This window comes from Rhinolophus sinicus, linkage group LG05 (genome assembly GCF_036562045.2).
Source record: "Rhinolophus sinicus isolate RSC01 linkage group LG05, ASM3656204v1, whole genome shotgun sequence".
Taxonomy (NCBI): Eukaryota; Metazoa; Chordata; class Mammalia; order Chiroptera; family Rhinolophidae; genus Rhinolophus; species Rhinolophus sinicus.
Window position 1 is genome coordinate 87,696,066 of NC_133755.1, and position 24,651 is coordinate 87,720,716.

General features: G+C 41.9%; 1 protein-coding gene across 2 annotated transcripts in view; it reads right to left on the reverse strand.

Moving 5' to 3' along the window:
- The window catches only part of CMTR1 (cap methyltransferase 1), a 45,217-nt gene extending 38,573 nt beyond the window's left edge, over window positions 1-6,644 (reverse strand). Inside the window, exons 1-2 of one of the 2 annotated variants that reach the window (XM_019718410.2) lie at window positions 6,462-6,644; window positions 4,316-4,453 (exon numbers count right to left, since the gene is read on the reverse strand). In XM_019718410.2, the coding sequence (XP_019573969.1) occupies window positions 4,316-4,448 (133 nt within the window). In that variant the 5' untranslated portion in view covers window positions 4,449-4,453; window positions 6,462-6,644. The remainder of the gene's footprint in view (window positions 1-4,315; window positions 4,454-6,461) is intronic. The other variant, XM_074332884.1, reaches the window with a different exon arrangement.
- Between the last annotated feature and the right edge of the window lie 18,007 nt (window positions 6,645-24,651).

Genomic DNA, 24,651 nt, shown 5'->3' on the forward strand with positions numbered 1-24,651 from the left:
CAAGGTGAGCAGCACAAAGACACAGAAGAATAAATTATGGATTTTAATAAACATCCAATCCTGCCTAACAATTGCTGTGGAATACACTCATTCCTGTTTAAAGACTCAATTTCCCCCTCATGCCAGACAAATGGTAACTCGTTAGAGCAATTTAAACAGATACCGATAAAGGAAGTTTTTGATTAAGGTCATGAATCTGGGCTGACAGGAAAGCAATGGTGTTTCAGGGAAAATAGCCTATTTAGGGAAGAAGGAAACCTGGTAGAGGGAAAGGCACTTTAGTGGTGCCGGAGAAGGACCCTGGCAACTTCCAAAGCAGCACGCTGTGGGAGGGCCCAGCGCCCAACCTGGATGCACAGCTCAGGAGAAAAGGTAATTGTCTTGGGGTCTCTATCAGTTTCCCTGCGAGAAACAACCAAAACAAAACAAAATGACCTTCATCTGTCTTTCCTTACTTCGAAAGGTTGCTATTTAATAGCAATTTTCCAAGAGTTTATTTAGGCTTGAAAATGCCTTCAAACTCCCCTTAAAATATTCAAAAGACCACATGACTCTACGGTGGCCATGACAACAACATCCTTTTTCTTCCTTACTCTAGTCAGATGTCAGTCTCTGACCTGGCAATGCAGCAGCTACCTTGTCAATAATGTAAAATAAACAAACGGATTAAACTAAATAGATCTATTAATGAGTCATCGAATTGATTTAGCAGAGGAAGCACAAACAAGGCCCAGACAGACAGAAATAGTAACTACTGTTTGTTTTTCTAATTGTACTCCCTAAAGAGCATTCTTCAATCATCCACTTGAACAGTATGTCCAAGTAGAAGTGGTTGGAACAAAAGGAAACACACCTGCTTTAATGCCATGACTTGAATAGGAAAGCGGCATAGAGATCTCAGGGGACATGCAGTTTCTGGCAAGACAGTAAACTACCAGGGCACACCGTCCGGGGAATGCCCGAGAGCAGCCAATACAGAACATAGGTGATATAAATGTTACATATTAATGAAATGACCTTCTGTGGACTGGAAGAGGGATAGGCAAAATGAGAGAGGGGAAGTATTTTAAGCTTCTTGGGAAAGACAGTACTGTTGCCTCCTATCAATTCTATTCAGTAAATATTTACTGAGCATTTACTCCACGCCAGGCATGGGGTTGGGGGGCAGGGGGACACAGGAAGCAACCTTGCTGATGAAGACAGACTCTCGCCTTCAGAGTTAATGTGGAGCTGCTCTTTCCTAAAATAAGTTGACCCAGGGAAATCTTGCAATGTTTACTTGCCTCTGCCTCCTGCCTCATTCTTTGCAAATGAAAGGGACCAAATGGTCTATTGCCAGACGCATACAAGGTACTGGCCACCTCTAGATTTCATTCTGTACACAAGACAGCAAGTCAATCCTGAGTCACATAGTGCTATTTCCAGAAAAGGTTAAAGCTATTTGGTACAATTAAAGGGAGTCTATGAGGGGGAGGGAGGTAATTTCAATTCACAACCACATTTTATTTTTAAATTTTTTATTTATTTAAGTGTGTTTTTCCAGGACCCATCAGCTCCAAGTCAAGTAGTTGTTTCAATCTAGTTGTGGAGGGGGCAGCTCACAGTGGCCCATGTGGGGATCGAACTGGCAACCTTGTTGTTAAGAGCACCCCGCTCTAACCAACTGAGCCATCTGGCCACCCCCCACAATCACATTTTTAAAAGCTTCAAATTTAGGGCCGGCCCAGTGGCTCAGGCAGTTAGAGCTCCATGCTCCTAACTCCAAAGGCTGCCAGTTCGATTCCCACATGGGCCAGTGGGCTCTCAACCACAAGGGTTGCCAGTTCAATTCCTCGACTCACGCAGGGGATGGTGGGCAGTGCCCCCTGCAACTAAGACTGAACATGGCACCTTGAGCTGAGCTGAAGCAGAGCTCGCGGATGGCTCAGTTGGTTGGAGCACATCCTCTCAACCACAAGGTTGCCAGTTCAACTCCTGCAAGGGATGGTGGGCTGTGCCCTCTGCAACTAGCAACGGCAACTGGACCTGGAGCTGAGCTGTGCCCTCCACAGCTAAGACTGAAAGGACAACAAGTTGAAGCTGAACCGCACCCTCCACAACTAAGATTGAAAGGATAACAACTTGACTTGGAAAAAAAAGTCCTGGAAGTACACACTGTTCCCCAATAAAGTCCTGTTCCCCTTCCCCAATAAACAAAATCTTTTAAAAAAAAAAGCTTCAAATTTAAATCAGACTGGTTCCCTTGATAGGTCCAAGGTCCTTAACTATATATATATATATATATATATATATATATATATATATATATATATATAGATATATATATACACACACACACAGATATACATGTACATGTGTATATATATGCACACATACATATATATGCACATGTGTATATATACACACATACATATATATGTATATATATGTGTGTATACACACACACACACACACACACACACACACACTTACCTTCATCTACCTAGGAGTTGTCCTCTCTGTACTTCAAGATGATACTTGAGAGCAAATGATCCCCAAGATTCACTTGGAACTAGATCCTGCCACCACCTGAGCGTCATTTATTCCCCAGACACACTCTCCGTTTTTAGCTTGTAGGCCCCTCTCCCCTAAACCCCAGAGCCCTACCAACGGAGACCTTCCCAAGCTGCTCAAATGTCAGGTGAGAACCAAAACTCCTTTTCCTCAACAGTCCCAGAACAAATGCACCCGATATGTTTTACCCTCCCACTTAGTAAACTTACTGACATATAGCTTTTCTCACCTCCCCTGGGATTTACTGTGACAACTTTAAAGGTATACATATCTCCACACACAAGGTTATAAGAGAGTCTCCTACCCAGCCAGGACCAAAGCCACAACAAATGCTTTATTAGCTGTACCATCTGCCAAGCTTCTCCTCTCTGGACCAGCTTCTCAGTACAGCTGATGAGTAAGGCTGCCCTTCAATTAGCCTACCACTTGTGAATAAACTGTATTTTCTACCATCCTCAAAGGATGCTTTACACCCATTCAGTTACCAATCTGTTACCAAATTTCATTCCAATTTACCAGTGACCCAGCAGATGATCCAAAAGGCAGGATAGCTGGTGTATTGGGTTAAAAGTGTCCCCCAAAAGGTCATGTCACCCAGCACCTGGGAACGTGACATCTGAAAATCTCAGATGTAATCAAATTAAGACAAGGTCATACTATATTATGATGTGCCCTAATCCAATGACCGATGTCGTTATAAGAGGGAAATTTGAACACAGAAACCCGCAGAGGCAGAGACAGGAGTTATGCTGCCGTAAGCCAAGGAACACCAAGGACTGCCAGCCACCAGCAGACATTAGACGAGGCAACAAAGGATTCTTTTCAAGAGCCTTAGGAGGGAGTCTGGCCCTGCTGACACCTTGATTTCAGACTTCTAACCTCTGGAACTGTGGAGAATAAATTTCTGTTGTTTTACCCACCCAGTTTGTGGTAATTTGTTATAGCAGCCCTAGGAAATTAATACAACTGGCAAGTCAAGGTAAATGCAAATGGAGCTCCTTTCTGATTGGCTGGTACTTGAGGCAAGCTCCTAGACACTTGACAACTTCTCACAGAAAGCATTTGTGGAAACTGTGAATGTCCAGAACCTCAAAAAACAGGCAAAGCAAAATGCTACTTCCAAGCAGGTCAGTGAAATCCTTTGAGCTTAATGCAAACAGTGAATACAGGGCTGCCAATTGATTTGGGTGTTTCTGATCACAACTGCTGAGGGAACTGAGAAAACAGAATGCAAAAACCTGAGGGCAATTAGGCCAGATCACTGCAGCAGAGAGCCTCAGGGTCATTAAAAATGATTAAAAGCACAGAACACTCAATGCTCACCACTACAGGCGTACCTGGTTTCATTGCACTTTACTTTATTTCACTTCACAGATTTTTTTTTTTACAAATTAAAGGCAAGACCCTCCACCAGCAAAATGATTATGACTCACTTTATTGCAGTGGTCTGGAACGAAACTCGCAGTATCTCCGAAGTATGCCTGTACTTCCACCTGCTTTATGGCAGCAAAAGAGTGCCACCTACTGAAGGACCGGCAACAGAATTAAGGCATTTCTATAAAAATTCCAGTTTTTATTTAAAACAAGTTCTCCACTCCTATTAGGAGAATGGCAGAAGGGAAGAGAGTCTACAGCCAACCTATCTCTGTAGAATTTGCCTAATTTTCCTCAAGGGGCAGTGGACTGTATTCTGCCCAATTCAAGTTCCAGGGAGTCAAATAACCAGATGACCAGTGGCCTCAGAGCACATAGGCAAGCATACCTTTTGCTGCATGATTGACAGAGGAGGGAGGTTCATCGTCGGACGTAGAGCTGAGGCTCAGGGCAAGCTCTGCAACTCTTTTCTTCTGCTTCTTGAGAGGGGCAGTGCATTCTGGATCATTTCTCCTCTTCATTGTTACTGCAACCAACCATAAACCCAGACAATCAGCTGCCCATGTCAGAGCCATTAGGATCAGCACAGGGATTCCAAAGTATAAATCGTAAGTGGGATGGGTTTGGGCCACTCCAAACAACTTATCGTGCCAGCACTTGAATAACCTCTTCCTCAAAATGAGGTCCAATGAGGATGCTAGCCAAGCTCTGGTTTTCAAAAATAGCTGTTAGTTTTACTGGAAAATGTGGGACTCACAGACCCAGATGCCTCTGGGTCATTGGTGTCAGAAACCAAAAAGTCATGGATCAACTCCACAAGCCACAGGCGGAAAATGGCCTTGGGTACTTGTTATCCCATACTTTTGATGCCACACTGGCCATGTGTGACAATGTACACTGGAAATTTATTATGCAACCTAATGAATATTAACCAATATTTCCACGGTGAAGGGACCTTCCCAGAATGATTGTTCCATCACTGTTATTACTTTACCAGGACAATTAAGAGATTACATAATATGATACGAATACTGGTTTTTGGTTGACTTCAGGATGTTTGAAAACAAAGAATTGGGAAAGTTTTTAACCAGAGTAAGGAATGGAAGCTGAGGTTGACTTAGGTTGACTTAGGACGGAGGAAACAGAACAGTGGGAAACTTACTGGGACCGGAGGTAACCACAGCATAGGGCTTAGGTACAAAAACAGTAATTTTAAGAACAGGAACCCACCTCCACAAAAAAAAAAAAAAAAAAAAAGAGTGGAAACAGGCAGGCACCATGTCACCATCATCTGTGCCCACGGGGAGGTACATGAGAGGTAAGCATGAGAAAAAAAATAAGATGGAACAAATAATTATGAGATCTATAATCTTAAGAAACGGCCTAGTGAAAGAGCAAGCAAGAGTAGTAGTGAATACAGTGTGGTTTATACACAACTGATTGGCCATAAGAGGACTCAGAAGAGAAAGGACTCCAAACGTTGGCGCAAACAGGTGGGTGACCGGCTGGACTGCAATCCTTGGGGGAGGGGAGGTTTGGGGGCACAAGAACAGGCTTATAGTATGAGTCACCGCAGCAAGTGAGCAATAAAATCCAAAGATACCACTGATCCCGCCGACCTCACAAAACCCTGAATCACGTGTTTCACTTCTCTCCAGTTCAAGGATGAGCCAGTCAAGCCAATGCATAATCTCATCCTTCCTAAGGAGGCAGCCTCCAGGCACATAGGGGCTTCCTGGGGCAGTAGGAAGCACAGAAGTCGCTGTACAAACAGAACGCAAGACCAAGTGGGGCCACATTTCACTTTAAACCTCAGTCTTACTATGCCCTCCACCTTCCACCACCAAAGGTCCATAACAAGAGCAAAACGGCCCCTCTAGTTCTTAGCGACTGTGGGGGCGACTGGAAGCCGGGAAAACTTAATCTGGACAGTGTTGGGGTGGGTGCACGTAAAGGCACAGTTGTGTGAAAGGCAGGAGATGCTGATGCTCCTCTCCAAACCACCTTAGATCTGAGCCTTCCAAATCACCTAATCCAACCCTCTCATTTTCCACTGGAAAAAACTGAGGCCCTAGAGGTGAAGGCCGCCCAGCTAACTGGTGCCCAGCTCAAGTGACCTACACAGGCCACAAAAATGTGCTCTGGCAGGGAACTTCTAAGTAGAAGGCAGAAGGCCTGTCTACCTGCGGCTTTTCCAGGGAAGGGGTTCAAATCCCCTCTCCAGTACTCGCTCCCTGGGCCTCGGTTTCGCACTACCACCCTTATTCATGGAGGGAAGAGATGAGCTCCCATCTCCCTGGACCGGTCTCTTCACATGAAGGTAACGTGAGTGTGTGAATGTACGCGCAGAGACGTTATGTCAGCGGCAGCTCGGGCTCCGGGGAGCTGGAGCAGCGGGGTGGGGGGAAGGGAGGAAGGGAGAGAGAAGCCAAGGAGGCGGCTAGGGGTGGGGGGCCGAGGCGGCGGTGGAGGGGAGGATGGTGAGCCCGCGCGCCCGCCCGCTCGCTCCCCCCGGGCCGCGCGTCGGCACTCACACTGAGGGGAGAGGGCAAGCTGCCAGGGAGCGGAAAAGGGGGGGGTCAGGCCGCCGCTGCCGCCGCCGCTGCCGCCGCCACCAGGCCTGGCCCTGCTGCTGCCAGAGCCGCGGGCTCCTCCCTCAGTTTCGTTTCCCAAGCCAGCCCGGGTCCGCCGGCCGCGCCGTCGCACTCCGGTCCCGCCCTACGGGCAGCGCAGTTTGATGACGTCACGGGGCCCGACTCCCTCCGCCCATCCAGGTCCCGACCCCGGGGAAGACCTCTCCGCTTCTGGCCCGCCCCACCCCCCCCAACCCGGGCGGTCCTAGGCGCCTGCGCGATAGAACCAGCCCCCGAAAGGATACAAAAGCAAAACTATATGTAACCAAGTACCTTCTCTTCCAGCTTTGGGGTCGAAAAACAAATACAAAAATTAAAAGGGCCAGGTGCTGTTACATCACTTCATCTCATTATTAGCTTCATTTTACAAATTAAGAACAAGTTTAAAGAGGTAGATGGTAAACTCATCGAGGGCAGAAACCCAGTCTTCATGTTCACAGATGTATTCCCAACATCCAGCAAATAGTGACATCCTCAACAGACGTTGAACGAAGGTCGGGAAGAAACAAGGAATACTGCCGTTGGTATCTTATCATATGGCTTCCCATCTGAAACCCTTCTAATTTTCAAGCCAATATGGCCAAAAGTCTGCAGAATATCCTCAGTCACTTTACACCCAAAATTCAAATCTGACCTTACGTTCTCCCATAAGCCTACTCTTTTTCCAGTGAATGACACCATTATTCTTTCTGTTCCAAACAGAAATCTGAGGAAGTGACATCTCCTTCATTTTCCAACATACACTCCAATATACACTCCACTGAGTTTACCTCCTAATTATTTATCAAATCTATCCATTCTTCTCCATCCCCATTGCCACTACCCATGCACTCACCATCTCTCACCAGGATTTCTCCAATAATCTCCAAATCATCGTGCCTCTCTCCGGTCATGATCCCTCTAGTGCATTCTCCATTAAACCAAAGTTTTATGTTATGTTATGTATCAATGGTATATATAAATTATATCTCCATAAAACAGTAAAAAAAAGAAGTAAAAAAAGAGAACATGGGAGAATATCTTTGCAGAATTGGAATAGACAAAGATTTTCTTTTTTTTTTACAAAGGACCAGAGAGCATTAATCAGAAGAAAAAAATTGATAAATAGACTTTGTCAAAACAAAAAGCTTCTGGGCCGGCCCGGTGGCTCAGGCGGTTGGAGCTCCATGCTCCTAACTCCGAAGGCCGCCGGTTCGATTCCCACATGGGTCAGTGGGCTCTCAACCACAAGGTTGCCAGTTCAATTCCTTGAGTACTGCAAGGGATGGTGGGCTCTGCTCCCTGCAACTAAGATTGAACACGGCACCTTGTGCTGAGCTGCTGCTGAGCTCCCGGATGGCTCAGTTGGTTGGAGTGTGTCCTCTCAACCACAAGGTTGCCGGTTCAACACCCACAAGGGATGATGGGCTGCGCCCCCTGCAAATAAGAACAGCAACTGAACCTGGAGCTGAGCTGCACCCTCCACAACGAAGACTGAAAGGACAACAACTTGACTTGGGGAAAAAAAGAAAAAGTCCTGGAAGTATACACTGTTCCCCAATAAAGTCCTGTTCCCCTTCCCCAATAAAATCTTTTTTTAAAAAAAAGCTTCTGAAACTGATAGAGATCCAGTCAAGATGGCAGAGTAGGTCAACACTGTGCTTACCTCCTATCATGACCATATTAAAACTACAATTAAACTACAGAATAACCATCATTGAGAATCACCTGAAGTCTAGATGAACCAAAGCCCCACCACTAAGGACACACAGGAAAAACCACCCAGAAACTCATAAGAGGGCCAGAGACATGGAACAGGCTGGTCCTACACCCGTGTGTGACCATTAAAAATTGGGAGGGATATCTCAGCTATAGAAGTCCCCCTGGGAGGAGCAAGGGGTCCCAGCCCCACACCAGGCTTCCCAGCCCATAGTTCCAGTGCCAGGAAGAGAAGCCCCCATAACTTCTGGATGTGAAAACCAGTAGAGTATGTGGCTGAGTGAGGCTGGGCAGCTGCAGTCCCAGGCACTCCTCTTAAAAGACTCACACATGGACTTACTTGCTGACAAACTCACTCACTCTGAGCTTCAGCACTGGGGCAGCAGCTTGAAAGGTGCCAGGGACATACGGGGTGGAACTGAGTTGTCTGGTTTCAGAGCAAGGGCTGGAGGTGGCTTTCTCCCAGACTGAGGAGCTGGCGAAAGCTATTGTTTCTTTGTTGAGCCGTCCCCACTCCCAGTGTGCAGATGCAGGTGGTCATATCTGAGTCTCCATAATCTGGTTAATGCTGTTTGATTGCCCTGATTTCCTGAGACTCCATACAATTTTCAGACACACCCTAGCTACTTCCAGTGGCTTTTCCATATAAACAGCCTGCCTTGGCTCATGCTGAGGACATTCATATAATCTCTCAAAGTTTCACAAAACCCAAACAAGTGGCATTTGGCTTCAGCATGTCCTGTACCTCTGGCTGAGCAACCCTAAGCCCAGTACTAGCCACAGTCAGCCCTGGTTCACGGCTTAGCCACTTGAGACACCTCCAAGTCCAGTAAGAGTGGTGGCCATCTGCAGATTGCTTTGTGGCTAGTGCCAGGTGGCCATTGGGCAGGGCTGAATTTGGCCTACTATGAGGTCCCTCCCAGGAGGCCCCAGGGCTGGCATGCCCAGTGGCCAGCTTCAAAGCCAGCCAGAGCATCACCCAGCCGCCTCCAGGGATGACACACCCAAAAGGCACCAGAGCCCTGCTAAAGCAAATCCTGCTCTACAGGGTCAGCCTCTGTACAACAGCTCTTCTACTGTAGTCACAGCCAGGCCTCACAACTGATAAGCTTGAGGATCGATCCCTCCCATTGACATGCAAAGAGCAACCAAGTCTCAACTACAACAGGAGAGTACACACAACCCACACAAGGGACACACCTGGAGTACCTGGCTCAGGTGACCAGGAAGACTGTGCCATTAAGTTCAATAGCACACCTGTTCTGTAAGACCACTCTATTAAGACCAGGAGGCATAGCAGTTCTACTTAATACATAGAAACAACCACAGGGAGGTAGCCAAAATAGGGAGACAAATGAAGCATGTCTCAAATAAAAGAATAGAACAAAGCTCCAGAAAAAGAACTAAACAAAACAGAGACAAGCAATCTACTAAATGCAGAGTTCCAAGCACTGGTTACAAAGATTCTCAATGAACTCAAGGAGAACTTCAACAAAGATAGGGAATATAAGAATGGAGATAGAAAACATAAAAAAGAACCAGTCAAAAGTAAAGACTACCATAACTGAAATGAAGAACACATCAGAGAGAATCAACAGTAGATTAGATAAAGCAGAGGATAGAATCAGTGATTTAGAAGATAAGGTAGCAGAAAACACCCAATTAGAACAGAAAAAAAGAATCTAAAAGTATGAGGATAGTTTAAGGGGCCTCCAGGACAACAACAAGCAAACCAACATGCGCATCATTGGGGTACCAAAATGAGAAGAGAGAGAGCAAAAAAATTAAAAACCTATTTCAAGAAATAATGATGGAAAACTTCCCTAACCTGGTGAAGGAAATAAATATATAAGCCCAGGAAGTGCAGAGAGTCCCAAATAAGATGAACTCAAACAGACCCACACCAATACACATAAGAATTAAAACGCCAAAGTTTAAATACAAAGAAAGAATCTTAAAAGCAGCAAGAGAAAAGCAGTTAATTACCTACAAGGGAGCTTCCATAAGATTGTCAGCTGATTTTTTAACAGAAACTTTGTAGGCCAGAGGGGATTGGCAGGAAATATTCAAAGTGATGAAAAGCAAGGACATACAACCAGGATTACTCTACCCAGCAAAGCTATCGTTTAGAATCAAATGATGGATAAAGAGCTTCCCAGACAAGAAAAAGCTAGAGAAGTTCATCAACACCAAACAAGGAATCTTTGAGGGACTTCTTTGAGATAAAAGTTATGAATAATAAAAGGGCAATAACTACATATCTATCAATAATTACTTTCAATGATGTAAATGTATTAAGTGCTCCAGTCAAAAGATAAGGTAGCTGAATGGATAAGAAAACAAGACCTTTACATATGCTGCCAAAACGAGACTCACTTCCAATCAAAAACCACACACAGACTGAAAGTAAAGGGATGGGAAAAGATATTTTATGAACATGAAAAAAAGAAAAGAAAAAGAAAAAGCTGGGGTAGCAATACCTATACCAGATAAAATAGACTTTAAAATAAAAGCTATAAGAAGAAACAAAGAACAACCCAGTAATCCACTTCAGGGTATTTTTCTGAAGAAACCAAAAACACTACTTCCAGGGGACGTGTGCATCCATATGTTCATTGCAGTATTATTTACTATGGCCAAGATGTGGAGGCAGCCTGGGTGTCCATGGATGGATGAATGGATAAAGAGGAGGTGGTACATATACACAATGGAATATTGCTCAGCCATGGAAGGGAATGGGTTCTTGCCATCTGCGGCGGCATGGATTGACCTGGAATATATTGTGTTGAATGGAGTATGCCAGACAGAAAGACAGATGCAATGTGATTTTGCTTATGTGTGGAATCTAAAGAACAAAACAAACAAACAAAACAGAAACAAACTCATAGATACAGAGAACAGTTTGATGCTTGCCAAATGGGAGGGGAGTTGGGAATGATCAAGGGGAAGGGATCAAGAAGTACAAATTGGTTGTTACACAGTGGTCATGGGGATGTAGGGTATAGCATAGGGAATATAGTCAGTAATATTGTAGTAACTGGTGTCAGATGGGTCCTAGATTTATCGGGATGATAGATGGGAGGGGCATGGGGGCAGGGCAAAAAGTTGAAGGGATTAAGAAGTATAAATTGGCAGTTACAAAATAGTAAAGTAAAGCATAGGGAATATAATCAACAATATGGTAATAACTATGTGTAGTGCCAGGTGGGTACGAGACTATTCAGTGGGATCACTTCTTAAATTATATAAATATGTCACCACTATGCTGTACACCTGAAATTAATATAAAATAATATTAAATGACAACTGTAATTGAAAAATTAAAAGGGGGGAAAGGGGAAGGGGAATAAGAGGTTCAAATTTCCAGGTATAAAACAAGTAAGTCATGGGGATGTAACGTACAGCATGGGAAATATAGTCAATAAAATAGTGATAGCATGGTACCGTGTCAGATGGTTGCTGGATTTATCATGGTGATCACTTCTTTAGGTACATAAATGTTGAATAACTATGGTGTATGCCTGAAACTAATATATTATTGCATGTTAGCTATGTTTTAATACAAATATTTTTAAAATTTTTTAAATGATAAAAATAAATTAAAAAACAAAAGGATTCTGCTCATCTAAAGACACCATTAAGAAACTAAATAGACAAGCCACACTGAGAGAAAAACATTCAAACTACGTATATCTTATGTATGAGTTATACCCAAATATATAAGTATAAACAAATGACTTATACCCAAAAATATATACAATACCCAATAATAAAAAGAAAAACAGAAGATACCAGTTCCTGTCAAAATGGAGAAAACACATTCCATCCCATTTCTCCCACTGGATGTAATTTAAAACCTAGGCAGAATGCATGGAACACCTATGTGAGAATTCTGGTAATTAAATAATAGCAGGATTATTGGGGAAGGAAACCAGACATCAAACAACCACCAAATCAGGGGTGGTTTTCCCAAATTTCCCCTCTCTGGTATCTCCCAGACCAGATTGAAAGGCAGCTTGAAACCTGAAACTGTGCCACAGGTAAAGATAGAAAGCTCCAAGAGAAACCATTTATTTGTCATCCCAGCAGCACGAAAGAGGTCTCTATGGTCAGAGAAAGTGCGGAAGATTCTTTGGTTTTTGTTTTGTTTCGTTTCTCTGATTCACTTTCACCCCAGTCTTCAGGTAGCCACAAGGTGAGAGTGGTAGCAAATCCCAGAGCCCATTAGAACGAAAGCCCACAGAAGATAAGGAGGAATTTGTGGCTTGAACCTAACTGGGTCAGTTCCCTGATAAAACAAACAAACAAAGCCTACAAACAACAAATCAGCATCCTCATAGGATTTAATCAAGACCCTGAGTCACATAATGTTATATTCAAAATGTTCAGATAAAAGCCAAAATTATTCAATATACAAAGAGCCAGAAAACGTTCAATGTTTTTTTCTTTTTAAATCACAGTTGACTTTCATTATATTAGTTTTAGGTGTGCAGCATAGTGGTTAGACATTTACATAACTTATGAAATCTAGTACTCCCCTGACACCATATGTAGTTATTACATTATTATTCACTATATTCCCTAAGTTGTACTTTATATCCCTGGGACTATTTTATAACTGCCATTATGTACTTCTTAATCCCTTTTTTAAGGTAAAAGAAAATCAAGGGACTCTAACCTTGTGAGGTCACATGTATGTTGGAATTATCAGACAAATGGTTATTTTTGTTTGTTTTTATTAAGACTTTATTTTTTTACAGCAGTTTAATGTTCATAACACAATGGAGGGGAAGGTACAGAGATTTCCCACACACCCTCTGCCCTCCCACATTCATAGTCTCCCTCATTATCAACAACCTCCCCCAGAGCAGGACATTTGTTGCAACTGATGAACCTACAGAGATACATCATTATCATTCATAGTCCATAGTTTACATCAGTTCGCTCTTGTACATTCTATGGGTTTGGATAAATGTATAATGACATGTATCCAACATTGTTAGATTCATACAGAATAGTTTCACTGCCTTAAAAATCCTGTATTCTGCCCACTCACCCCTCTCCACCCCTAACCCCCAACAAACACTGATCTTTTTACTGTCTTCACAGTTGTTTTTTTTAAAGGATTTATACATCCCCCCCCCCCCCCAAATCTGATTCAACGGTTGTTTCTCAGTCTAGTTGTGTAGGATGCAGCCCCCTGGCCCATGCTGGTCTTATGAGCCTTGCACTCCCCCGGGCTGAGGCAGTCTGTCGCCGGTCGCTGGTTGGCCGCTCAGGGCAGCTCACAGCAGCTCTTGCTGGCTGCCAGCCATTCACCGCAGCACACAGCAGCCCACGGCAGCCCAGCTCCAGGTCAAGCTGTTGTTCACAATCTTAGCTGTAGAAGGCGCAGCTCACTGGCTCATGTGGGAATCTAGCATCACTTGTTGAAATGACTTTGTTCCATTATATTGCCTTTGCTCCTTTGTCAAAGATCAGTTGACTATATTCATGAGGGTCTGTTTCTGGGCTTTCCATTCTGTCCCATTGATCTATTTATCTATCATTTTGCCAATACTAGTATAGCTTTATAGTAAGTCTTGAAGTTGGGTAGTATCAGTCCTCCAACTTTGTTTTTCTCCTTTGATAATGTGCTGGTTATTCTGGGTCTTCTGTCTCTCCATATCAACTTTAGAATCAGTTTCTCCATATCCACAAAATAACTTGCTGGGATGTTGATTGGTATTGCATTGAAACTATAGATGAAGCTGGGAAGAACTGACATCTTGACAATATTGAGTTTTCCTATCCATCAATATGGAATGTCTGTCCATTTATTTATTTCTTGTTTTATTTCACCCATCAGAGTTTTACAGTTTTTTTCATATAGATCTTGTACATATTTTGTTAGATTTATACCTAAATATTTCATTTTTGTGAGCACAAATGTAAATAGTATTGTTTTTCCATTTCAGACTCCTTTTGTTAACTACTGGTACATAGGAAAGTGATTGCTTTTGTGTATTAATCTTGTACCCTGCAAGAGACAAAGGTTTTGATAACAGCTACTATGCCACAAAAACAAGAATAAAATCAAATAGTCTAATTTTTAGATGGGCATATGGACATATGCTCAACATCACAAATCATTAGAGACATGCAAATCCAAACTACAATGAGATATTACTTTACACCCATTAGGATGGCCACCATGAAAAAGAAAAACAAGTGTTGGTGAGGGTGTAGGAAAATTGGAACCCTGGTGAACTGTTGGTAGAAATGTAAACTGGTGCAGCCACTATGGAAAACAGTATAAAGGTTCCTCAAAAAGTCAAAAATAGAATTACTATATGGTCCAGCAATTTCACTTCTGGGTATATATCCAAAATAATGGAAAGCAGGATCTCAAAGAGATATTTGCACACCCATGTTCAGCGCAGCATTGTTCACAATACCCAAGAGGTAGAAGCAACACAAGTACTCATCAATGGATGCATGTATAAACAAACAAGCATATATATATATATACACATATATATGTATATATGTACATATGCATATATATATATATATATATATATATATATATATATATTATTTGGCCTTTAAAAGGAAGGAACTCCTGTCCTGTCACATGTTATAACATGGATGAACGTTGAAGATATAATGCTAAGTGAAATAAACCAGTTAAAAAAAGACAAATACTGTCTCATTCCATTTATATAAGGTATCTATAGTAGTCAAAATCATAGAAAAAGAAAATTGAATTATATTTGCCAAGGACTGAGGGAGGGGGAAATCAAGAGTTATTGATCAATGGGCATACAGTTTCAGTTTTGCAAGATGAAAAATTAAAAATCTGTTATACAACAGTATGAATATAATTAACACTACTGAACTATGCACTTTAATATGGTTAAGATGGTAAATTTTATGTTATCTGTTTTTTTAACCACAAATAAGAATAAAATAGTCATTATAATCATGATCCAAGAAGGAGTGAAGACTCTTAAAATGAATAGAAATATAGTAAGTATCATCAATGAAAGAAAAAATATATAAAAAGAACCAAATGGGAATTTTAGAATTGAAAAGTATGGTTACAGAAACAAAAACTTCACTAGATGGGTGCAAGAGCAGAATGGACATGACAGAGGGAGAGTCACTGAACTTGAAGATGGATCAATGGAAAGTATCAAATAGGAACAACAAAGAGTAAAACCGAGGGGGGAAGCTGAACAGAGCTTCAAGGACCTGTGGGAAAATACCTAAAGGTCTAACACTCATGTCATCAGAGTTTCAGAAGAAATAGAGAAAGAAAAAATTATTTGATGCAGAAGAAATATTTGAAGAAATAATGGTTGAAAACTTCCAAAAGTTGCCAAAAGACATAAACTTACAGATTCAAGAAACTCAGCAATATCCAAACAGGAAAAACTCAAAGAGATATATTTCCAAACCTACAACAACCAAACCACTGAAAACTAAAGGCAAAGGATATATCTTGAAAATAGCTGGAAAAAAACTATGCATCCCATCTAGGAAAACAACAATTAGAATGGCATCAGAAATGTCAGGAATGAAGGAAGAACAATAAAAATGGGTAATATCTAAGTAAATATAATAGACTGTTTTTCTACTCTTAAGTTCTTTAAAATTTGCATGACAGCTGGAAGCAAAAAATATAACATTGCCTGATGGAATTTTCAATGTATGTAGAAGTACTATACACGACAACTACAACAAATGGAGTAGGACAAAAGAATCTATAAGGTGTTAAGGCTTCTATATTCCACTTAATGTAGTAAAATGTTAATTCTAAATAGACTGAGAAAAGTTAAGTGTGTATATGGGCATACCTCATTTGATTGCACTTCTCTTTACTGTCTTCATAGATGTTGCATTTTTTACAAAGAGAAGGCAAGACCCTCCACCAGCAAACATATTATGACTCTCTTTATTCTGACACTCACTTTATTGCTGTGATCTGGAGCCAAACCTACAAAATCTCTGAGGTATGCTGTATTGTAATCCCTAGAGCAACCTCTTAAAAAAAGATTTAGGAATTCCAACTTCTGAAATGTCAGAGTAAAGACCTCTGAAATACAATCCTCCATAAAAAGCAATGAAAACAAAGGCAAAATTGTCGAAATCAACTTTTTAGAACTCTGGAAATAAACCAAAGACTTGCAACAATTCAAGGAGTGTTTCTTCAAGAAAAGTAGTCTCAGTAAGAACAATGAGCTTTGTGGCATTTAACTTCCCCCAATCCTATTTCCTTATTGCCTGTTCTATAGTAGATTTGAAAACCAAAAACCACGCAACTATGGTAGCTATAAAAACCCATAGGCTAATAGCCAATATAGAGGACAAAACAAGCTTGGAGGTCCCTTACCCCAAGAAATGTCACTATTTGACCTGTCTGGAAGCTCAACTGAAAAGCCCCATTTTCAGGGCTTGTCTTTATTTTACCTGACTCAGAGGTCACTCTGTGCAAAGAGTGCTATTTAAAAGGCATTGTCAGGGGCAGACGAGTGGCTCAGTTGGTTAGAGCGTGAGCTCTGGGCAACAGGGCTGCCGGTTCAATTCCCACATGGGCCAGCGAGCTGCACCTTCTGCAACTAGAATGAAGTCAATGAACTGCTGCTCAGCTCCCAGGTGGCCAGACGGCTCTGTTGGTTGGAGAGCAGGCTCTCAACCACAAGATTGCTTTGACTCCTGCAAGGGATTGTGGGCTGCACCCCCTGCAACTAACATCGGCAACTGGACCTGGAGCTGAGCTGCACCCTCGACAACTAAGATTGAAAGGATAACAACTTGACTTAGAAAAGACCTGGAAATACATGCTGTTCCCCAATAAAGTCCTGTTCTCCCTCCCCAATAAAATCTGCAAATGAATTAATTAATTAATTAAAAGGCATTGTCAAAAATAATCAGTGCAGTTGTTTAACATTGCAGCTGCCTGAGGCAGCTTTATCAATTGGAGCTAATAAAAACCTAAGAAATATCTGGGAATCCGTTGCCCATAGCGGGGTCTCTAAAAATCCCAAGAATATTCCTAGGTGTTTAGAAGGCCGCATGATGTGCAGCGCTATGCACATGCCCAGGAAAGACCTGAGAAGGCCCTCATGTCTCACCTCTGACTGACTCTGAGGCTCTGTACAAGACAAAGGCAGAGCTGTAAACTGCCTATCAGAGCATTGAAGCCATGCCCTAATACACAAGCTCTTGACAAAGGCTAGGAGATGTATTGGTTCGAGGCATTTAAGGAAATCTGTCTACTCATTAGCTGGTCATTAAGCTAACCAAGCAGAAACTTCAGTGGCCATGCATGACAAAGAATGCAGACTTCAGGAAAATCACTGAAAAACAGCAACAAAAACAAACTGTACTTGAAAAAAAGTGTATTCTGCTGTTGTTGCATGAAGTGTTCTATAAGACTCAATCAGATATACTTGGTTGATAAAGTTCTGTTTTTTTATATCCTTGCTGATTTCTGTCTACTGTTCCACTGTTTCCTGGGGTGAGGGGAGGGTGTCTTATATCCACAATTTCCCCATGATTTGAAACATTCAGTTTTCAACACACAAAGAAATGATAAAGTATGTCCCATACATGGTAGGAAGGAGGTTAGGTTAGGGGAAGCAGTCAACAGAAACTAGGCCTGATCGAAGCCCAGAAGCTGAACCTAGTAGACAATGGTTTTATATCAACTATTATAATATATTCAAAGAATAGAAATTATATCTAAATAATTAAAAGAAAGTGAGACAATGTCTCACCAAAGAGAGAATATCAATAAAGAAATAGAATTATTTTTTAAAAGAATCAAATAGAAAGTCTAGACTTGAAAAGTACAACTGATAAGAAAATTTCATTATTAGGGCTTCCTGTGGACTGAATTGTGTACCCCACAAAATCCATGTGTTGAAGCCCTAACTCCCAATGTGATTGTATTTGGAGATAGGGCTTTTAGGAGGTAATTAAAGTTAAATGGGGTCATAACAGATCCTCAACAAGATTAACAGCTTTTTTGTCATCAGAATTCAAGGTGGTCAGGCAGCAACAGGATGACATATTCAAGGATCTAAAAGAAAAAAACACTGTCAGCCAAAAAGTCTATATCCAGAAAAACTATCCTGGGAAAAAAGCAACAAAACCAAACTGGGGTGGGGATGGGGGTCCTGTAAAGGAGAAGTTAAGATAGTCCCAGATACACAAAAACAGAGGATTTGTCATTATCAGACTTGCCTTATAAGAAATACTGAGGGGAGTTCTTTAAGCTGAAAGAAAGGACATTAGACAATAAATTGAAATCCACACAAAGAAGTATATAGCACCAGTAAATGTTCTGTCAAATCCATTTTGGGAGAAGACAAATAAAAACAGTGAAAATAAAAAATCACATTCAGAGCTCTCTGCTGCCTTCGCCTCCTCCTCCTCCTCCTCCTCCTCCCTTTTCTCCTCTTTCTCTTCTTCCTCCTTCTTCTCTTTCTATTCAGGTATACAAAACAACATAATGATTAGACATTTACATATCTCACAAAGTGATAACTCCAATAAATCTATTACCCACCTGACACTGTACATAGTTATTACAATATTATTGACCATATTCCCTATGCTGTATTTTACATCCCCATGACTGGTTTTTAAATTATAGTTGACATACAATATTATTTTATATTAGCTCGAGGTGTACAGTATAGTGGTTAGACATTTATATAATTTATGAAGTGATCCCCCTGATAAGTCTGGTACCCATCTGACACCATAAATAGTTTTTACACTATTACTGACTATATCCCCAATATTGTAGTTTACATTCTGTGACTCTTTTGTAACGATTAATTTGTATTTCTTAATCCCTTCACTTTCTTACCCAGCCCCCAAACCTCCCTCCCATCTAGTAACCGTCAGTTTGTTCTCTATGAGTCTCTTTAGGTTTTGGTTGTTTGTTTATTTTGTTCGTTAGATTCCACGTATAAGTAAGATCATATGGTATTTGTCTTTCTCAGTCTGACTTATTTCACTTAGCATAATAACCTCTAAGTCCATCCATGTTGTTGCAAATGGTAAGATTTCATTCCATTTTGTAGTTGAGTAATATCCCATTGTATGTACTCAAATGTACCACCTCATCTTTATCCAATCGTCTATTGATGGGCATTTTGGTTGTATCCATATCTGGGCTATTGTAAATAGCGCTTCAGTGAATATAGGGGTGCATATAACTTTCTGAATTCGTGTTTTGGATTTTTAAAAAAACAAATACCCAGAAGTGGAATTGTTGGGTCACAAGATAGTTCTATTTTTAATTTTTTGAGGAACCTCTATACTATTTTCTATTAGGGCTACACCAATTTGCAATCCCACCAACAGTGCACAAGGGTTCACTCTTCTCCCATCCTCACCAACACTTGCTGTTTGTTGATTTACTAATAAGAGCCATTCTGACAGGTGTAAGGTGATATCTTGTAGTTATAATTTGCATTTCTCTGAGGATTAGGGGATGTAGAGCATTTTTTCATATGTCTATTGGCCATGTGTATGTCCTCTTTAGAGAAATGTCTATTCAGGTCCTCTGCCCATTGTTAATTGGATTGTTTGGTGTTTTGGTGTTGAGTTGAATTAGTTTTTATAAATTTTTGATATTAAGCACTTATCAGGTGTATCACTGGTGAGTATCTTCTCCCATTCAGTAGAATGCCTTTCCGTTGGTTTTTTTTTTTTTTTTTTTTTTGATGATGTCCTTCACTGTACAAAAATTTTTAATTTGATGTAGTCCCATTTGTTTGTTTTTTCTTTTGTTTCCCTTGCCTCAGGAGATATATCAGTAAAAAATTTGCTAAAGGTAATGTCTGAGAATTTACTGCCTATTTTTTCTTCTATGACTTTTATGGTTTCAGGTTACCTTTAAGTCCATTTAGAGTTTATTCTTGTGTATTGTGTAAGAAGATGGTTCAGTTTCTTTTTTTTTTTTTTTTTTGCATGTATCTACCCAGTTTTTCCAGCACCATTTATTAAATAGCCTGTCTTTACCCCCAGTGTATATTCTTGCTTCCTTTGTCATGGATTAAATGACCATATAGGCATGGGTTTAATTCTGGGCTCTTTATTCTGTTCCATTGATATATGTGTCTGTTTTTATGCAAATACCATGCTGTTTTGGTTGTAGATCTTTGCTTTTCATGACTCTGAATATTTTGTGTCAATCCCTTCTTGCTTGCAAAGTTTCTGTTGAGAAATCAGCTGACAATCTTATTGGAGCTCCCTTGTAAGTAATTAGTTGTCTTGCTGCTTTTAGGATTCTCTTTGTCTTTAACCTTTGCCATTTTAATTATAATGTATCTTGGTGTAGGCCTCATTGGGTTCATTTTGTTTGGGACTCTGCACTTTCTGGGCTTGTATGTCTATTTCCTTCACCAACTTAGGAAATTTTTCAGTCATTATTTGTTCAGATAGATTCTCAATCACTTGCTTTCTCTCTTCTCCTTCTGGTTCCCCTATGATGTGAATGTTGTTACACTTGATGTTGTCCCAGAGGCCTCTTAAACTATTCTCATTTTATTTGGATTCTTTTTTCTTTTTGCTGTTCTGACTGGGTGTTTTCTTCTACCTTGTTTTCCAAATTTCTCATTTGGTCCTCTGCTTCATCTAGTCTGCTGGTGATACCTTCTACTACATTCTTCATTTCAGTTATTGTATTCTTCATTTCTAACTGGTTTTCTTTATGGTTTATATGTTCCTTTTTATGCCATGTTTGGCCATGTCCACAGCTTATGGGTTACTTCTGGGGGGGTTAACCCCCTGAAGTGGGACTCACCCCATTGGTGTCTGGTGCCTGCTGAGATCTCCCTTTGGTTGTGCCATTTGTGGGGCTAACTGGGTGGTGCTCTGCTATGGTCTGAAGCCAACCTCCAGGTATGTTGGTTCTGGGGCCTCTTGGGAGGCACTCTGGTGCAGACCCAGGTCAGCCACTGCCTGTGACTGGCTGGGGTCTACCTGGTAGGAGCTACAAAGTGATCCATGGTTGATTGCTGCTTGTGCTGGATCTGGAGGCATGTGGGAGAGGCCACGTTGTGAACCGAGGGTGGCTGCCACCAGTACTGGGCCTGGAGCAGCTCTGCCCAAAGCCTAGGGCATCTTGAGGCCTGCTACCACCTTCTGGCTCCTGTAAGGCTCAGCTACTGATAGAGCTTCATGCAGTTTGTAAGTTGGATGAGGCAGGGTCTCAGGGAGTCCCCAGGATGGGATGAGTGGTGTTCACCAGGTTAATGTAGATTCTGGTTTGGTGCCAGTGCTGAGCCTGGAGCTACTCAGCAAAAGTCTCAGAGCACACTGAGGTCAGCCACCACCTTCTTGGGGCCTGGGGACCCCTAAGAATTGTATAAGAAATAGAGCAATGTGGTTTGGGGCTGGCTGCTTGACGAAAAATTGTCTTGGGCATTGAACGAGTTGGGTGTGGTAGGGTTTCAGGGAGTCACCAGGGTGGGGTGAGCAGAGTTCACCAGGCCAATGCAGAGTCAGATTTGGCCATGTGGGGGAGGGCACAACACAGGAAAGATGGTGTCCACCTGCAGGCTGCATGGGAGGATTCTACACAGGGAAAATGGTGATTGTCCTAGTCCTCACCCTGAGCCACACAACTCTGTCTCTCCCTGTATGTCTCTGATGCCTCTCAAGTCACTGTTCCTCCGCCAGAGCCCAGGGTGAGTGCCTGTGAGCAACTGAGTTTGTGTGTGGGCCCTTTAAGAGGATGTCTGGGTTTCTTGCAGCCTTCAATCTCACCCAGATGGTCAGAATCCCCAGCCAGATGTTGTCAGGGCCCCTCTTCCCAGCACCAATACTCCAGGCTGGTAGCCTGGTGTGGGATTGGGGTCCCTTGCTCCTCCAAGGGGAACCTCCATGGTCAAGATATCCCTCCCGATTCTCAGCCCCCACAGAAGGTGTGGGGCTGGCCTGTTCTGCATCTCCACCCCTCCTCCCAGTCTCAATGTGGCTTCTTCTTTATATCCTTAGTTATAGGACTTCTGTTCAACTAAACTTCAGATAGTTCTCCAGGTTGATTGTTCTATAATTTAGTTGTACTTTTAATGTGGTCACCGGAGGAGGCAAGCACAGTGTTCATCTACTCCACCATCTTGGATCTCCAGTTTTCTTATTTTAAATGCTCAATATTTTCCAAGGAAAAATAACACACAAATACCTCCTGTACAACCTATTGAGTGTTCATACCTTTACTTCCAAACACAAACAACATACAAAAAGGAAGCTTAAGGGGAAAAGCAAAAGAAAAGAACCCCTGTCACTCACAGAACTTGTAACTCTATCATGTGTGAAAAATAAATCTGTATCATGTGTGAGAAATAATAAATTACCTTAAATAATATCCTGTAACAGTTCCCTAACCATTAGGTATGCTTGAAACTGCCTAGCCCACACTTCTAGACTTAACACTTGTTCATGTTAGAAAAGGTCAAGCTGCCTTATGGAGAGTTAAGAATTCTCATTTGAACTGTTGATTTGTAAAACTTGAACCAACAATGGAAACAACTCACATCTTTTGTTTGTTTGTTTGACCAACAAACAATTTTTGATAAAAATTCTTGGAAAACAACAAAGATATATGAGTTATCAATGTGAGAAAAACATCAATTACTAGGTGCAGAGTTGTCCAATGGCTAGCCAGCTACATGACACAAAGGTAAGTACATGGAAGACTATAATCATGTATTATCTAGCTGTAAATCTAATAATACTGTAATTTTAAGTAATTTGGATAGAAATAATATTTTGAAATATCTACAGCAACTTTAATGTGAAATGAAAATAGCTATGGTTACTGTTGGTGACAAAGCACAGATACTAGTATTACTGGAGTTTGTTGCCTACTGTATTAGCTATTGTTGCATAACAAATTGCCCCCAAGTTTTACAGTTTAAAACAACACCTATTATCTCCCACAATTTCTGAGGATCAAGAATCTGGAAGCAGCTTATCCCACTGGTACTGGCTCAGGATTTCTCATGAGGTTGAAGTCAAGCTGTTGGCCAGGACCATAGCCATCTAAAGACTTGACTGCGCTGGAAGATCCACTTCCAAGCTCACTTATGTAGCTTTTGGCAGAAGCCTCGCTTATTTGATGAACTCTATTTCATTATGGGTGGCAATTTATCTAACTGAAAAACTATAATTCCAGCCTCCCTTGCAGCTAGGTGTTACCATATACTAAGTCGTGGCCAATGAGGCATAGTAGAAGTTGTTGGACTGAACTACTGGGAAGTCTTAAAACTTCCCAGGTAGTTGCTGTCTTGGATTATCAAGCAACCACTAGGGAAGGTGAAAGAGAAAGAAAGAGCCTGACTCCTTAATAACAATAGTTAGTCTCCCTTCAGCTTTTGTTTTTACCCTTTTCCGCCTCCCCTCGCCCCCATTCCAGTTCAGGCCATTGTTTTCTCAGCCTAGTTGTGCAGGACACAGCTCCCTGGCCCATGCTGGTATTATGAGCCTTGCACTCCCCCCACTCCCCCCAGGCAGTCGGTTGCCGCTCATAGCAGTTCACAGCAGCTCTCACCGGTTGCCGGCCACTCACAGTGGCTGCCGGACACTCACACTGGCCACTGGCCACTCATGGCTGCACACGGTAGCCCATGGCAGCACACAGCAGCCCACGGCAGCACAGGACAGCTCATGCCGACCTCCAGCTGCTCAAGGCAGTCCAGCTACAGGGAGAGCTTTTGTTCACAATCTTAGCTGTAGAGGGCGCAGCTCACTGGCCCATGTGGGAATCAAACTGGCAACCTCAGCATTTAGGAGCATGGAGCTCCAACCACCTGAGCCACTGGGCAGGCTCCAGCTTCTTTTATGTGGGGAAAAAATGGTTTCTTTAAGGCCCTGTGTTAGTCTAACCTAAGTTGATGTACATACATTATCTCATTTCACCCTAACAAAACCCTGGGAGGGAAGATTTTAATATCTTCTTTTTATGGAAAGGAAATCAGAAAATCGATTAGTCAACTTGCTCAAGCTCATATGTATTGTAAAGGTAGAGCTGATATTCAAACCTGAGTATGTCTGACTCCCCAGCAAAGCTCATGACCACTAGACTACATGGTTATTTTGCAACATGGATATCTAAGTCCTCTGCAATAGCAATAACGGTGACAATAGCTCTTGCCATGTGCCAGGCACTATGCTACAGTTTCATTTAATCTTCACAAGCTCCATGAGGTAGGTATTATCATCCCCATTTTACAGATGAGAAAACTGAGGTTTGGAAATCTTACATCATTTGCCCATAACTCAAGCTAAAACATAGGTGGCTGAGACATAATCTCAGGTATACTTCAGAAAGCCACCTTGGGATAAGGTGTGGAAAATAGATTGGAGAGGGAAAGAGCAAAGACCA